Raw genomic sequence first — 16458 nt, forward strand, 5'->3', positions numbered from 1 at the left:
ACTGAGGGAACGCTGCACTTTCAGGGGGTTAGGATTGAGGGAGTGCTGCACAGTCAGAGGCCAGGCCTGAGCTGGCACTGCAGTGTCATGGGTCAGGCCTGATGGAGCAATGCACTGTGAGGGGGTCGGGAATGTGGGAGCGCTGCACTGTCAGAGGTCCTGGACTGATCGAGTGCTGCACTGTCAGAGGTCCTGGATTGATAGAGTGCTGCACTGTCAGAGGTTTACGCATGAGGGAGGGCTGCGTTGTCAGAGGGTCAGGACTCAGTGAGTGCTGCAGTATGAGAGGGTCAGGAGGAGCGCTGCATTGTCAGAGGGTTAAGCATGATGGACGGCTGCATTGTCAGAGGTTTACGCATGAGGGAGGGCTGCATTGTCAGAGGGTCAGGAATCAGGGAGTGCTGCAGTATCAGAGGGTCAGGTCTGTTGGAGGGCTGCATTGTCAGCGGGTCAGGGCTGAAGGAGCACTGCACTGCCAGAGGGACAGGGCTGAGGGAGCGCTACATTTTCTGCGGACTAGGAACCAGGGAGAGCTTCACTGTCCGAGGGTTTGGACTGAGGGAGCGCTACACTGTCAGTGCGTGAGGATTGAGGGAGCGCTGTGTTGCCAGATGGTCAGGATTGAGAGTGAGCTGCACTATCAGTGGGTGAGGCGTAAGGGAGTCGTTCAATGTCAGATGGTTAGGACTGAAAGAGCACTGCACTGTCAGATGCTCAGGACTGAAGGAGTGCTACACTGTCAGATGTTAAGGGCTGAGGGAGCACTGCACTGTCAGATGCTCAGGACTGAGGGAGCGCCACACTGTCAGATGCTCAGGACTGAGGAAGCGCTGCACTGTCAGATGCTCAGGACTGAGGGAGCGCTGCACTGTCAGATGCTCAGGACTGAGGGAGCGCTGCACTGTCAGATGCTCAGGACTGAGGGAGCGCTGCACTGTCAGATGCTCAGAACTGAGGGAGCGCTGCACTGTCAGATGTTAAGGGCTGAGGGAGCGCTACACTGTCAGATGCTCAGGACTGAAGGAGCGCTACACTGTCAGATGTTAAGGGCTGAGGGAGCGCTGCACTGTCAGATGCTTAGGACTGAGGGACCGCTGCACTGTCAGATGATAAGGACTGAGGGAGCGCTACATTTTCAGGGGGTTAGCATTGAGGGGTGCCGCACGGTCAGAGGCTAAGCCTGAGGTGACACTACAGCATCATATGGTCAGGGCTGATGGAGCGATGCACTGTCAGGGGGTCATGAATGGGGGAGCGCTGCACTGTCAGAGGGTGGATTGATCGAGCACTGCACTGTGACAGGTTTGGGCATGAGGGAGCTCTGCTTTGTCAGAGGGACAGGAAACAGGGGGTGCTGCATTGTCAGGGGGTACTGACTGAGACAACACTGCACTGTCAAAAGCATCAGGACTGGGGGAGCATATCACTGTCAAAGCTTCAGGGCTGAGTGTGCGCTGCACTGTCAGACAGTTTGGACTAAGGAAACGCTGCACAGATTGATGGTCAGGACTGAGGGAGCGCAGCACTGTCATAGGGTCAGGACTGAGGCAGTGTTGAACTGTGAGATTCTCACGACTGAAGGAGCCCTGTGCTGTCAGTGGGTGAGGACTTGGGGAGCGCAGCACTGTCAGAGGGTCAGGACTGATCAAGTGCTGCACTGTCAGAGGGTTAGGCATGAGGGAGCGCTGCACTGTCAGAGGGTTAGGCATGAGGGAGCGCTACAGTGTCAGAAGTTCTGCAATGAGGGAGCGCTGCAGTGTCAGAGGGTCAGGACTGATGGAGAGCTGTACTGTCAGAGAGTCAGGACTGAGGGAGAGCTGTACTGTCGGAGGGTCAGGACTGAGGGAGAGCTGTACTGTCGGAGGGTCAGGACTGAGGGAGAGCTGTACTGTCGGAGGGTCAGGACTGAGGGAGAGCTGTACTGTCGGAGGGTCAGGACTGAGGGAGAGCTGTACTGTCGGAGGGTCAGGACTGAGGGAGAGCTGTACTGTCGGAGGGTCAGGACCGAGGGAGAGCTTTACTGTCAGATGGTCAGCACTGAGGGAGAGCTGCACTGTCGGAAGGTCAGGACTGAGGTTGTTGCACTATCAGGGTCTCACTGCTGAAGGAGCGCTGCGCAGTCAATGGATGAGGACTCAGGGAGCGCTGTACTGTCGGAGGGTCAGGACTGATCAAGCATTGCAGTGTCAGATGGTTAGGCATGAGGGAACGCTACACTGTCAGAGGGTCAGGAATAAGGAAGCACTATGCTGTCAAATGGTCAAAACAGAGGGAGAGCTGCACTCAGAGTGGGTCAGAAGAGGGTGGAGATTCCCACAGTTTGTGAGCTGCAAAAAAAAAAAGCCCTGAATTTGATGCTCTGTGTCCGGCTGGTTTGTCGGTGTTTGGCCGGGCAGGGGAAGGGGGGCGGGAAGGAGCGGGGAGGGGGTGGTTGAGCGTTAAATATCACATAGGCTTCCCACTGCATTCACGCCTGCCCGATCTCTCAGCAATTTAATGCTGGGGTGGACGAGGTCTCAGATGGGCTGCCCACCCCTGCCCCAATTGAGAAACATCGGAAATAGGAGCAGGACACGGTCATTCGGCCCTTCGAGCCTGCTCCGCCATTCAGTATGATCATGGCTGATCCTCTATCTCAACGCCATCCTCCCGCTCTCTCCCCATAACACTTGGCGCCTGCAGAGCCCAGAAACCTATCAATTTCCTTCTTAAATATATTCCCTTAACGGCCCTTTCCTGCCCAGCCTCAATTTTTAATCTGGCGGGAGGACTTCCCGAGTCTGGAGGAAGCCCGACAATGATGCAGTTCAGACCTTGGGCGAGGGATGGGGGCGGAGTGAAGGTTCCTCCATCAGGGCTGGGTATGGTGCTGCAGTGGTATTGTCGCTGGACTAGTAATCCTTATTCCTAGGCTACTGCTCTGGGGATACGGGTTCAAATCCACCACAGCAGCTGGTGGAGTTTGAATTTATTTACACAAATTCTGGAATAGAAACTAGTCTCAGTGATGGTGACTATGAAACCAATGTCAATTGTTGTAAAGACCCATCTTGTGCATGAATGTCCTTTAGGGAAGGAAATCTCTCATCCGTCATCCTTACCTGGTCTCGTCTACATGTGGATCCAAACTCCTACATTACTCCAGAGTAATGTGGTTGACTCTTAAATGCCTTCGGAAGTGGCCTAGTCAGTTACTCTGTTCAGGGGCAATTACAGATGGGCAATAAATTCTTTCTTTCCTGGGACACCCACACCCCATGAACCAATAAAGAAAAACTTTGCCCCCACCCCATAAGCCCGGTAGCTGCAAGGCCGCCCCCCACCCGGCCTGAGGCCCCCAGAAATTACCTGTTGCTGGAATTTTGGGATTGAGGCTCTGGGAGCTACTTCCAGTCCCGGTCCTTTCCACTCCTGGAGCCTCAGGGACCAGAGAGCTCTCGGCCAATCAGAATAGCCAGCAGCTCTCTGAGGCGGGACTTCCTCCCAGTGAGGGGCGGAAGTTCCACCTGCAGCCAATTGACGCACATCCCAGAGTGAAATGGCTGCGGGGCAGTGGGAGTTGGCGGGAATGTGTTCACCACCAACTCTTCGGATGGCGGGAAGGGAATCCTGGCCCTGACCATATGAAATAGCGGAGCGGGTTGGACGGGCTGTGTGGTTTACTCCTGCTCCTATTTACTCTGTTCTTGTGTCAAATTTGTCTGTAACCCTCCTGCAACTTGTGACATTTAACTTTGTTAAAGGCGCCCTATAAATGGAAGTTATTGTTGTTGCTGTAGTTCTGTATCTTTTATGTTTTATTTATGGTCGTTAATGATGAAGTGAGGAGAGTGTCTGAACCGCCCTTGTGGATAACCATTAGGAAACGGCTGTTACTGGTCAGGGTCACTGATTCCTTCCTAACCTGGTTAATAATCTTAGAGACCATGGGAAAGAGAGCAACAGTTCAGACCTTGTGAGTGTGACAATAAAACAGGATTAACAGGAAGAGTCCCAATCAGACAGCTCACAGGCAAGAAAGAAGCAGAGAGTTCCTATTTACTGCCTAGTGTCATCCCCAAGACACCGGGGAAGAACAACCCAGGATGTAGAATCAGGAAAAGCCTGTCCAGCTCCCTTGGCCCATTGAATGAGGAAAGTCCCCGAGTCAGGACTTCCGCAAGATCCTAACACACATCTTCTCACAAACACCCCATTTCTGACCATCCGGAGACAGGAAGATTTGGGCCCATGGAATTTACAAAAGAATATTTCAATACCAAATAAGCAACTCTGAAATCAAAATTTAAAAATATTAAAATAAAGGAGGGGAAACTTCAAATCTCTCTGTGGAGAAGCTGGATTATCTTTTCAGGTCCAGAGAAGGTTCAGGGCCCTGAACTGTTAGCCCGAACTTCTCCACTGATGTTTCAGGATCAGCCTGTCCAGCATTTTCAGATTTATTTCATTTTATTCTGTTTATATTTCACCCCCATTTATTTTGCTTTTATTTCCTGTGATGCTATCAGCTTAGTTTTTATTGATATTTGTGTTCGTTTTTTTTCAGTCATGTAAACCTGAGAAATCAGACAGAAATGGTGCTTAATGTCTAGTAAAGAATAAAATGGTAAATTCACAATAATCCAAGGAGTGAAGCAATATCGTTATTGTTTCTCGATTCTATTCATTTCTCACTATAAAATGTGGAACAATACAACATAATTAACAGACAGAAACTATTTGCTTACATTGCACAGTGTGGCTGTTTTTGTAACACTGACTGTAAATGTGAATCTGAGCCGCTCTGTTATAGTTCTCAGTTCCGGCCAGTAGATGTTCCCACACTCCGGAACAATGAAGTTTACAGATTAGAGAAGAACACAACACAATAATTGTTCACATTGTATTGGACAGGGGAAATTTGGGAATAATAGGGAAGAAGACTCGCTCTAGGTCCATTAAACAGGAGACACAACACAATAATTGTTCAGATCTGACAAAGAGAAAGCGCGGGTGTAGTACATGTTTCTTACTGATCTCTATTGAGAAGGAGCTGGGCCGCAAGTGCCATTTTCTTGTGGTCTCAGCTCTTTTAAGAGAGATGTGGTGATGCTGAGAAGAGCCTCCAAGCTCTGAATTTAATAAGTTACATATTTTTAGTTGCATCTTTTTGAGCATTGCTTTCTGTGCCTTTGCCGATTTCGGCGTGGCCTTGACCCACCATGGGGGTTGGGGGAGGTGGTTGGTCTGGCAACAACTCATCCAAAACTCATGTCTGCAGCCGCAGAAAGGCCGGCGGTCTCCCTGAACTACAGAATCCATAATTATTGTACCTCCTCACCCCGGGACAGCTGAACAATCCGTGGCACCATGGGTTTGGCTCTGGTTGCACTCCCCAGTTGACCCGTCATTCTCACCAGTATTCAGGGCTGAATAAATGTTGTAGAGCGAGATGCACTGAGGGGATTAGTGCACTACTGGCCTTGTCCTCTTGACAGCCTGGCACTCACCCATTTCCTATTAGGAAAGACTGGATCGGCTGGGGTTGTTTTCTTTGGAACAGAGGAGACTAAGGGACCATTTATTTGAGGTGTTGACAATTATGAGGGTAGAGCTGGAGTGGATCGGGAGGAACTATTCTGTAAATTTACAGACAGGGTCACACAGGAACGTTAATTACACAATTAATAGGCAGGTAAGTAGCACAATGAATGAGAGGCTGCTAACTCAGTCTATCACCATCAAAAAGTGTTCACTAGATCACTGATTATAAAATTATAGTTTAGATCAGATTGGGGAGATTCATTTATTATGAACCATTCAGGAATCTAATTCATCGATTCCGTAGTCTGTCTATCTAATACTGTTGATTGGAGAAGAGGTTTGTCTTGGGATTTTGCCCATAACGGGGTATATAGTAAACCGGCCGGGCTTTTTGGACTCGGCCCGATTCTCTTTTCCATTGTTTGTTGCTTTCCCCGATGAGGTGTTAATCCCTGGCGCTCTCTGTCTGTTCCAGTGGATACATCACATCCCAGCCGCTCTAGTACAAGAAGATATGGGGAGCACCCTGGTGTCTGCATGAACATTTATCCCCCAACTTGCTCCTCTGGTGAGAAACTGGCATTAGAAATCAGCGGCCTCACAGAAACCTTTCAATTTCCATTTCAAGGATCTGAATCACTAGTTTTACACCCGAGTGACAAGTTCCACCCACTTCCCAGCTGTGGCTGTTGCTGGTGAAGTCACTGTAATTGTCGACTCAAATTACCCTGAGATGTCGCTGTTGGGGCATCTCCTAGAATGATCGATGTGACTGTTTGATACAACTAAGCGGAATACTCGGGCACTTCAGAGGCCGCGAACATGACAGTCAATCACATTGGAGAGTCTGGAGTCAGAGACAGAACAGGCCAGATAAGGACGGCACGTTTCCTTTACAAACACTCGGGGAGATTAATGATCAATGACAACAGTTTCTATTTAAAATCCAGCTTCTGTTAAACTGAATTAAAATTCTCAAACTTTTATCTGAACTCATGTTCTCTGGGTTATCAGCAAAACCCCAGGATTGTTAGTCCAGCAACATAACCCAATACACAATCCTCCCCTGATAGTTGAAATCGACTCCATTAAATGGGCCACTTATCTCATTGCAATTTGTGGGCTATCAGCGTTAATTGGGTGTCAGTGACAACACCATAAAAGCGTGTAAAAGGCTTTACAAAGTGTGTTTTTTTGTCCCTGTTACCTGTTCTTTCCACTGTATCAGTATTAATCTCTCATTACGGTATGGTGATTATGTTGACATTTCTGAGTTGATTCCTTACATTAAACCATAGAGTCTTATCTCTCTGTCCCTTGATCTGTCAGTCTGTGGCCCCAGGAGATATCTAATACCAGATCATCTTTCTTGTGTGAGCCTATTGTTCGAATCTGATCCCCACCCTGGGCCCTCCCTGTCTGTACATTTCCCCAGTGACCCATTGGGGAACATTCAGCCCCGGATATCCTGCAGAAGCAGCGCCTGTGAGGCCGGGCGGCTGAGTCTCGTGACCCTGTGGCTGGGCCTCTGACATCACAATGGGAGATGACGCTCACTCAGCTCGAGCTGGAAACTGGGAAAGGGCCAATAGGATTTAAACCTGGAGCGCGGCCGGTTAAAGGGGAGGGAGAGAAACTCGGTTAATAATGTTCCTATAATGAGAACAGGAATGTTTATCAATCCAAAGGTTTACATTTCACACTCAGTCCAGATCTGGTTCCCTGCAGCAACTTCAGCTGATTTTCTCCATTTTGACTGAACTGATTGTCCCACAGCCTGAAACAGATTAAAGATTAAACAGGAATAAACAGATTGAACAACAGTGTCAATAACAGGGAGACTGGAGTTAATGGGCCAAATCTCCTGCTCACTGGGTCATCAGAGACCGGACATATGGCTGAAGATGGGCAGCGGGTCCCTGGGATGTTCTGACCCGCGGGCCTACGTGGGAATTGCCCCAGAGGTTTTAATTTCCACTGGGCAATACCCCTGCTGCCCGGAACCCTGTGTGAATGTCTCTGACTCTGGGTAAGAATCGGAGACTTGGGACAAATCCACAGGACTTACCCGGGTAGTTACCCAGGAAACGTTAGACTGTAAAACCTGGTCTAATACCCGGGTAACTCCACAACTGAGTCCTCCAATCACCCCCCCACCCCCCCACCCCCACTGACCATGATACTACACCCACACTAACCGGTTAAACCCTCCAACCACCTCCACCCCCCCACTGACCATCATACTACACCCACACCACCTGATTAACCCCTCCAACCACCCCCACCCCCCACTGACCATCATACTACACCCACACTACCAGATTAACCCCTCCAATCACCCCCACCCCCCACTGACCATCATGCTACACCCACACAACCTGATTAACCCCTCCAACCACCCCCACCCCCCACTGACCATCATACTACACCCACACAACCTGATTAACCCCTCCAACCACCCCCACTCCCCACTGACCATCATACTACACCCTCACTACCCGATTAACCCCTCCAACCAGCCCCAACCCCCACTGACCATCATACTACACCCACACTACCCGATTAACCACTCCAACCACCCCCACCCTCCCACTGACCATCATACTGCACCCACACTTCCCGATTAACCCCTCCAACCAACCGCACCCACCCACTGACCATCATAATACACCCACACTACCCGATTAACACGTCCAACCAAACCCACACCCCACTGACCATCATACTACACCCACACTACCCGATTAACCCCTCCAACCACCCCCACCCACCCACTGACCATCATACTACACCCACACTACCCGATAAAACCCTCCAACCACCCCCACCCCCCAGTGACCATCATCCTACACCCACACTACCCGATTAACCCCTCCAACCACCCCCACCCCCCACTGAACATTATACTACACCCACACTACCCGATTAACCCTTCCAACCACCCCCAACCCCCACTGACCATCATACTACACCCACACTACCCAATTAACCCCTCCAACCACCCCCACCCACGACTGACCATCATATTACACCCTCACTACCTGATTAACACCTCCAACCACCTCCAACCACCACTGACCATCATACTAGACCAACACTAACCAATTAAACCCTCCAACCACTCCCACCCCCCTCTGACCATCATACTACACCCACACTACATGATTAACCCCTCCAACCACCCCCGCCCCCCACTGACCATCATACTACACCCACACTACCCAATTAACCCCTTAACCACCCCACCACTCCCCACTGACCATCATACAACACCCACACTACCCGATTAACACCTCCAACCACCCTCACCTCCCACTGACCATCATACTACACCCACACTACCCGATTAACCCCTCCAACCACCCCCAACCCCCACTGACCATCATACTACACCCACACTACCCGATTAACCCCTCCAACCACCCCCAACCCCCACTGACCATCATACTACACCCACACTACCCGATTAACCCCTCCAACCACCCCCACCCCCCAGTGACCATCATACTACACCCACACTACCCGATTAACCTCTCCAATCACCCCCACCCCCCACTGACCATCATATTACACCCACAATACCCGATTAACCCCTCCAACCACCCCCACAGCCCCACTGACCATCATACTAAATCCACACTACCCGATTAACCCCTCAATCACCCCGACCCCCCACTGAACATTATACTACACCCACACTACCCGACTAACCCCTCCAAACACCCTGACCCCCATTGACCATCATAATACACCCACATTCCCCGATTAACCCCTCCAACCACCCCCACCCCCCCACTGACCATCATACTACAGCCACACTACCCGATAACCCCTCCAACCACCCCCACAACACCACTGACCATCATACTACACCCACACTTCCCGATTAACCCCTCAAACCACTGCCAGCCCCCAACTGACCATCATGCTACACACACACTACCCGATTAACCCCTCCAACCCCCACCCCCCATTGACGATCATACTACACCCACACTACCCGATTAACCCCTCCAAACACCCCCACCACCCACTGACCATCATACTACACCCACACTACCCGATTAACCCCTCCAACCACCCCCACCCCCACTGACCATCATACTACACCCACAATACCCGATTAACCCCTCCAACCACCCCCACCTCCCACTGACCATCATACTACACCCACACTACCCGATTGACCCCTCCAACCACCCCCACCCCCCCCAGTGACCATCATACTACACTCACACTACCCGATTTACCCCTCCAACCACCCCCACCCCCCCCAGTGACCATCATACTACACCCACACTATCTGATTAACCCCTCTACCCACCCCCACCCCACCCCTGACCATCATACTACACCCACACTATCCGATTAACCCCTCCACCCACCCCCACCCAACACAGACCATCATACTACACCCACACTACCCGATTAACCCCTCCAACCACACCCACCCCCCACTGACCATCATATTACACCCACACTACCCGATTAACCCCTCCAACCACCCCCACTCACCACTGACCATCATACTACAGGCACACTACCCGATTAACCCCTCCAACCACCCCCACCCCCCACTGACCATCATACTACACCCACACTACCCGATTAACCCCTCCAACCCCCACCCCCCACTGACCATCATACTATACCCACACTACCCGATTAACCCCTCCAACCACCGCCACCCCCCACTGACCATCATACTACACCCACACTACCCGATTAACCCCTCCAACCACCCCCACCCCCCACTGACCATCATACTACACCCACACTACCCGATTAACCCCTCCAACCACCCCCACCCCCCACTGACCATTATACTACACCCACACTACCCGATTAACCCCTCCAACGCCCCCCCCCCACTGACCATCATACTACACCCACACTACCCGATTAACCCCTCCAACCCCCACCCCCCACTGACCATCATACTACACCCACACTACCCGATTAACACCTCCAACCATCCCCAACCCCACTGACCATCATACTACACCCACACTGCCCGATTAACCCCTCCAACCACCCCCACCCACACTGACCATCATACTACACCCACACTACCCGATTAACCCCTCCAACCAGCCCCACCCCCCACTGAACATCATACTACACCCACACTACCCGATTAACACCTTCAGCCACCCCCAACCCCCACTTACCATCATACTACACCCACACTACCCGATTAACCCCTCCAACCACCCCCACCACCCATTGACCATCATACTACACCCACACTACCCGATTAACCCCTCCAACCACCCCCAACCCTCACTGACCATCATACTACTCCCACACTACCCGATTAACCCCTCCAACCACCCCCTCCCCCCCACTGACCATCATACTACACCCACACTACCCAATTAACCCCTCGAACCACCTCCACCCCCCCACTGACCATCATACTACACCCACACTACCCGATTAACCCCTTCAACCACCCCCACCCCCCCACTGACCATCATACTACACCCACACTACCCGATTCACCCCTCCAACCACCCCCACTCCCCCACTGACCATCATACTACACCCACACTACCCGATTAACCCCTCCAAACACCCCCGCCAACCCGACTACCTCCTGAGCCCCCCCAACTCTGTCCTTGACCAAATCTGACTAAACCCCAGGCTTTACAGCCCGACCCAACAACGCCGCTGACCCAGCCCCATTGGCCATCAACCTGACCGCATTAACCCCCCGACCCCACCACTCTCCCCTGACCCGACTAGACTCTGTTCGGGTGGAGCTCCCCGGGGAGGGGGGGTCACTGCTGAAGGTCCCGGGAGGAAAATGAAGCAGTTTCAGTTTGGGAGAATCTTGTCGAGCAGCGGCAATCCGCTTTTCATTGCTGCTGTTTGATAGATTCAGGCCCATTTATATTTTAAATCCCATTTATATTTTAATTATTACACTAAAAATTAACACAAACACTCACTTGATCAGATTTGGAGTCCTACAGGTCAGGATGAGTCGGCTGAAAGCGGGGACAGATTGGTCTGTGAAGCGGTTGTATACCAGGTTCAGATCCGTCAGTGACCGGTTTGTACTGAGAGCGGAGGCGAGATACTCGGCACAAGAATCAGTGAGACGGTTACCCCATAGACTAAGGAACAGGGGGAGAAAAATAACAGGAATCAGGGTAAATCCACAGTGTTTTAACGAATACTATTAATAATAATATACAGTAAGAGACATTCCAAAAGCACAACATCCATTTATAAAGGAAAAAGAAAACACTATTAATGCTGCAAATTAAATATAAATATAATATACTGGAAATACTCAGCAGATCAGGCAAGTATTTGTGAAGAGAGAAACAGAGTTAAACATAGAACCATAGAAACTAGGAGCAGGAGTAGGCCATTCGGCCCTTCGAGCCTATTCCACCATTCATTATGATCATGGCTGATCATCCAACTCAATATCCTGCTCCCGCTTTCTCCCCATATCCTTTGATCCCTTTCGCCCCAAGAACTATATCTAACTCCTTCTTCAACACATGCAATGCTTTGGCCTCTACTACTTTCTGTGGTAGTGCTCACCAGTTTCTGGGTGAAGAAATTTCTTCTCATCTCAGTCTGAAATAATCTATCCCGTATCCTCAGACTGTGACCCCTGGTTCTGGGCTCCCCCACCACTGGGAACATCCTTCCTGAATCTACCCTGTCTCATCCTGTTAGAATTTTATAGGTTTCTATTAGATCCCCCCTCATTCTTCTGAACTCCAGCGAATATAATCCTAACCGACTCAATATCTCCTCATATGTCGGTCCCGCCAACCCAGGAATCAGTCTGGTAAACTTTCGCTGCACTCCCTCTATAGCAAGAACATCCTCCTCGGGTAAGCAGAGGCCTGAAGGCTGGGTGGATGGTTGGTGGAGCTGAGAGATCGAGTGCCCTAATGAACGGGCACAGGAGAGCCTCTGGGGTCCACAAAACATAATGCTTCTCTATCCATCACTGGCCACAGATTGTAGTCTGAAGAACGTGTTGGAATAAGAACAGAATAACTAGGAGCAGGAGTAGGCCATTCAGCCCCTCAAGCCTTCTCTGTCATTTGATAAGATGATGGCTGATCTGATTCTGGCTCATCTGATTCTGGCTGATCTGATTCTGGCCTGAACTCAGCTTTCCTGTTGGTCTGCGTAACCCTCGATTCTCTTTACAATCAAAAATCTACCTTAACTCAGCCTTGAATATATTTAATGACCCAGCCTCCACTCGCCTTTTGGGAAGAGAATTCCACAGACTAACTAAATTTCTTCTCATCTCAGTCTTAAATGGGAGACCACTATTTTTTAAAACAGTGTCCCTAAGTTCTCCACCCACAAGAGGAAAAATCCTCTCAGCATACACCCTGTCAAGTCCCCTCAGGATCTTCTGTGTTCAATAAGATCACCTCTCAGCCTCCTGAACACCAACGGGTATAGGCCCAATCTGCTTAACTTTTCATCATAAAATAAACCCCTTCATCCCAGCAATCAGTCGAGTGAACCTTCTCTGAACTGGTTCTAATGCAATTATACCCTTTCTTAACTAAATAGACCAAAACTGTATAGTTTACTCCAGATGCTGTCTGACTAAGGCCCTGTTTAGCTGCAGCAAAACTTCCCTACTTTTACAATGCATTCCCCTTGCAATAAAAACATATGAAATAGGGGCAGGAGCCAACTATTCAGCCCTTCGAGCCCACTCCGCCATTCACTGAGATCATGGTTCATCTTCCACTTCAACAACATTTTGTTTTATTAACCCCATGTTCCATGATGCTTTCAATGTGTAGAAATCTATAAATCCCAGTCTTGAACATACTAAATGACTGAGCCTCCTCTGGGCAGTGAATTCCAAATATTCACCACCCTCTGAGTGAAGAGATTCCTGCACATCTCAGTCCTAAATGGCCTGCCCCTTATTCTGAGACTGCGTCCCCTGGTTCTAGACACCCCCAGCCTGGGGCAACCTCCTACCTGCATCTACACTGTCAATCCCTGTAAGAATTGTGTACGCCTGAATAAGATCACCTCTCATTCTTCTAAACTCAAGAGAATAGAGGTCCAGTCTATTTAATTTTTCCTCAGCATGCATTGCTCCAGGAATTATTTTAGTGGAACCTTCATTGCACTCAGTCTAAGACAAGTATATTTTTCCTTAGGTAAGACGACAAAAACTGCATAGAATGCTCCTGCTGCCGTCTCACCAAGGCAGTGAGACATCTTTACTCCTAAACTCAAATCCACTTGTAATAAAAGCCAACGTACCATTTACCTTTTTAACTGTTTGCTGAACCTGCATGTTAGCTTTAAGTGAGTCATGAACAAGGACATTGAAATACATTTGAAGATCAACGCTCCCCAGTCTCTCACCATTTAACAAATGGTCTGTATTTGTTATTTCCTGCCAATGTGGATAACCTCACATTTCTTCATATTGTATTCCATCTGCCAAATTTTGGCCACTGTCTTATCCTCTCCAGATCCCCTTGAAGCATCTTTGCATCCTCCACACAACTCACACTTCCACCTAATTTCCTGTCACCTGCAAACTTCTAAATATTACATTTAATCCCCACGTCCAAATCATTGATATAGATTGTGAATAGCTGCGGCTGTGATCCTTGTGCTACCTCACTGTACCACATCCACGGGTCTCCCCTTATCTATTCTGCTTATCATCAGGTTCAGGGAATTTGTCTACTTTAAGTCCCATTAATTTCTCTAATACTTTTTTTTAACAAATATTAATATCTTGCAGTTCCTCGTTTACACTAGTCCCTTGATACTCCTTTATTTCTGAGCGATTTTTAATATTTTTCTCTGTGAAGACAGACACAAAGTATTTGTTTAATTTTTCTGCCATTTCCTTATTCCACATTGTAAATTTTCCTGACCTTGCTTGAAATGGAACCACATTTATTTTTACTAATATTTTCCTTTTTTCATACCTACATAAGCATTTACAATCAGTTTTTGTGTTTCTTGCTAGTTTACTCTCATATTCTATCTTTTCTTTCTTCATCCATTTCTATGTCCTCCTCTGCAGATTTCTAAAATGCTCCCAATTCTCAGGTTTTCCTTTTTCTGGCAACTTTATACATCTCTTCCCTTGATCTAATACAATTCTTGATTTCTTCCGTTGGGACACTTTGGTTGCTGGGTTTTTGTGCATCAAAGTATTTTTGTTGTAAACACATCACATTTCAAAGCCTTGAATGGAAATTGGGGTAAAGGCACCACTGAGATTCACACTCAGGATCTTCGGTTTACTAGACAGTCGTTGGAACTGATTCAGCCACAGCATCCACAGAAACGCCAGCAGACCAATTGTCTTCCTAATCACTTGCTCCACTGCATGCCTAGCGATTCATGGACTGGGGCTCCCAGATCCCTCAGTACCGTACAGCCTGCAGTCTTTCTCCATTCAGGTAAGATACTGTTTTTCTATTCTTACAGCCAAAGGGGGCAAATTCACATTGTCTCACGTTAAACTCCATCTGCCAATTTTTTGCCCATTCACTTCATCTCTAAATCCCTTAATAGACTAGTTATGTCCACTTGACAAGTTACTTTCCTACCTTTGCGCCATCAGCAAATTTAGCTACCATGCATTCAGTTCCTTCACCCAAGTAATTTACACAGGTATTGGAGGCCCCAGCACTGACCTCTGTGTCACTCCACTAGTAGCAGTTTGCCGAACCGAAAATGGCCCTTTACCCCAACTCTCTGTTTGCTGTTCGCTAATCAATCGTCTATACATACTAATATGCTACCACCTACATAACAAGTTCTTATCTTGTTATCTTTGTTAACTTTGATGTGACACTTTATCAAATTGCTTTTGGAAATCCAAGTGCACCAAATCTACAGATTCTGCTATGTCAATTTTCATGTTACTTCCTCAAAGAAATCTAATACATTCTCCCCATGTGATTTCCAATCTGCTGGACCTTCCATGAATCTAGGGAATTTTGGAAGATCACAATCAATGCATCTACTCTGTCTGCAGCCACTTCCCTTAAGACCCTATGATGATAGCCATCAAGTCAAGGGACTTGTTAACCTTTGGAGCTAATAGTTTTCCTAATACCTTTTCCCTCAGAACCCTGATTGTTTTAAGTTCCTCCTTTCTTTTTACCTCTTGATTTTCAAGTATTCTTGGGATGTTTCTTGTGTCTTCTACAGAGAAGAGGGACACAAATTGCCTGTACAACACTTCTGCCATTTCCTCCTTTCCCAATATTAATTTCCCAGCCTCATTTTCTAAGGGACCTGTGCACACTTTAGTTCTCATTTCCTATATAAATATTTGGGGAACCTCTATCAGCTTTTATACTTCTAACTGGCGTTCTCTCATACTCTGCTGATAAAAGGCAACTTTACTATGATGTCATTAATTAATCCAGTCTCATTGAACATTCCCAGGTCTAAAATAGCCGTTCTGTGGTTGTCACTGGAACATATTCACTAAGAAACTGTCTTGAATACACTCTACGAACTCATCTTCCAAGCAACCTTTGCCATTCTGCTTCATCCAATATGTATGAAGATTAAAATAACCCGCAATTATTGCAGCACCTTTCTTACAAGTGCCCATTATTTTTTCCTGTATATTCTGTCCGAAAGTGTGAAGGTATTAGAAGCCTATAAGCTACTCCCACATGGACTGCTGCGGTTCAAGAAGGCAGTTCACCACAACTTTCCCAAGGACAATTAGGGATAGGCAATTAATGTTGGCCTAGCTAGTGATGCCTGGATCCCATGATTGAATAAAAAAGTGGCATGTTACCTTTGCTAATTCATATTCTACTCAAACTAATTCTACATCTTGATCTTCTGAACTAAGGTCATCTCTGACTACTGTGCTAATGTCATCAGTTATTAACAGAGCGACCCCAGGACCTTTTCCTCACTTTTGGCATC

At 48.4% G+C, this 16458-nt stretch overlaps 1 protein-coding gene across 3 annotated transcripts in view; it reads right to left on the reverse strand.

Moving 5' to 3' along the window:
- Positions 1-7035: 7035 nt before the first annotated feature.
- The window catches only part of LOC144691331 (NACHT, LRR and PYD domains-containing protein 3-like), a 44660-nt gene continuing 35237 nt past the window's right edge, over positions 7036-16458 (reverse strand). For 2 of the 3 annotated variants that reach the window (XM_078559333.1, XM_078559332.1), the window contains exons 6-7: positions 11478-11645; positions 7037-7300 (exon numbers count right to left, since the gene is read on the reverse strand). In XM_078559333.1, coding sequence (XP_078415459.1) covers positions 7201-7300; positions 11478-11645 — 268 coding nt within the window. In that variant the 3' untranslated portion in view covers positions 7037-7200. Of the gene's footprint in view, positions 7301-11477; positions 11646-16458 lie in introns of all 3 variants that reach the window. The other variant, XM_078559335.1, reaches the window with a different exon arrangement.

Source organism: Cetorhinus maximus, chromosome 16 (assembly GCF_964194155.1).
Source record: "Cetorhinus maximus chromosome 16, sCetMax3.hap1.1, whole genome shotgun sequence".
In the NCBI taxonomy this organism is placed as follows: domain Eukaryota; kingdom Metazoa; phylum Chordata; class Chondrichthyes; order Lamniformes; family Cetorhinidae; genus Cetorhinus; species Cetorhinus maximus.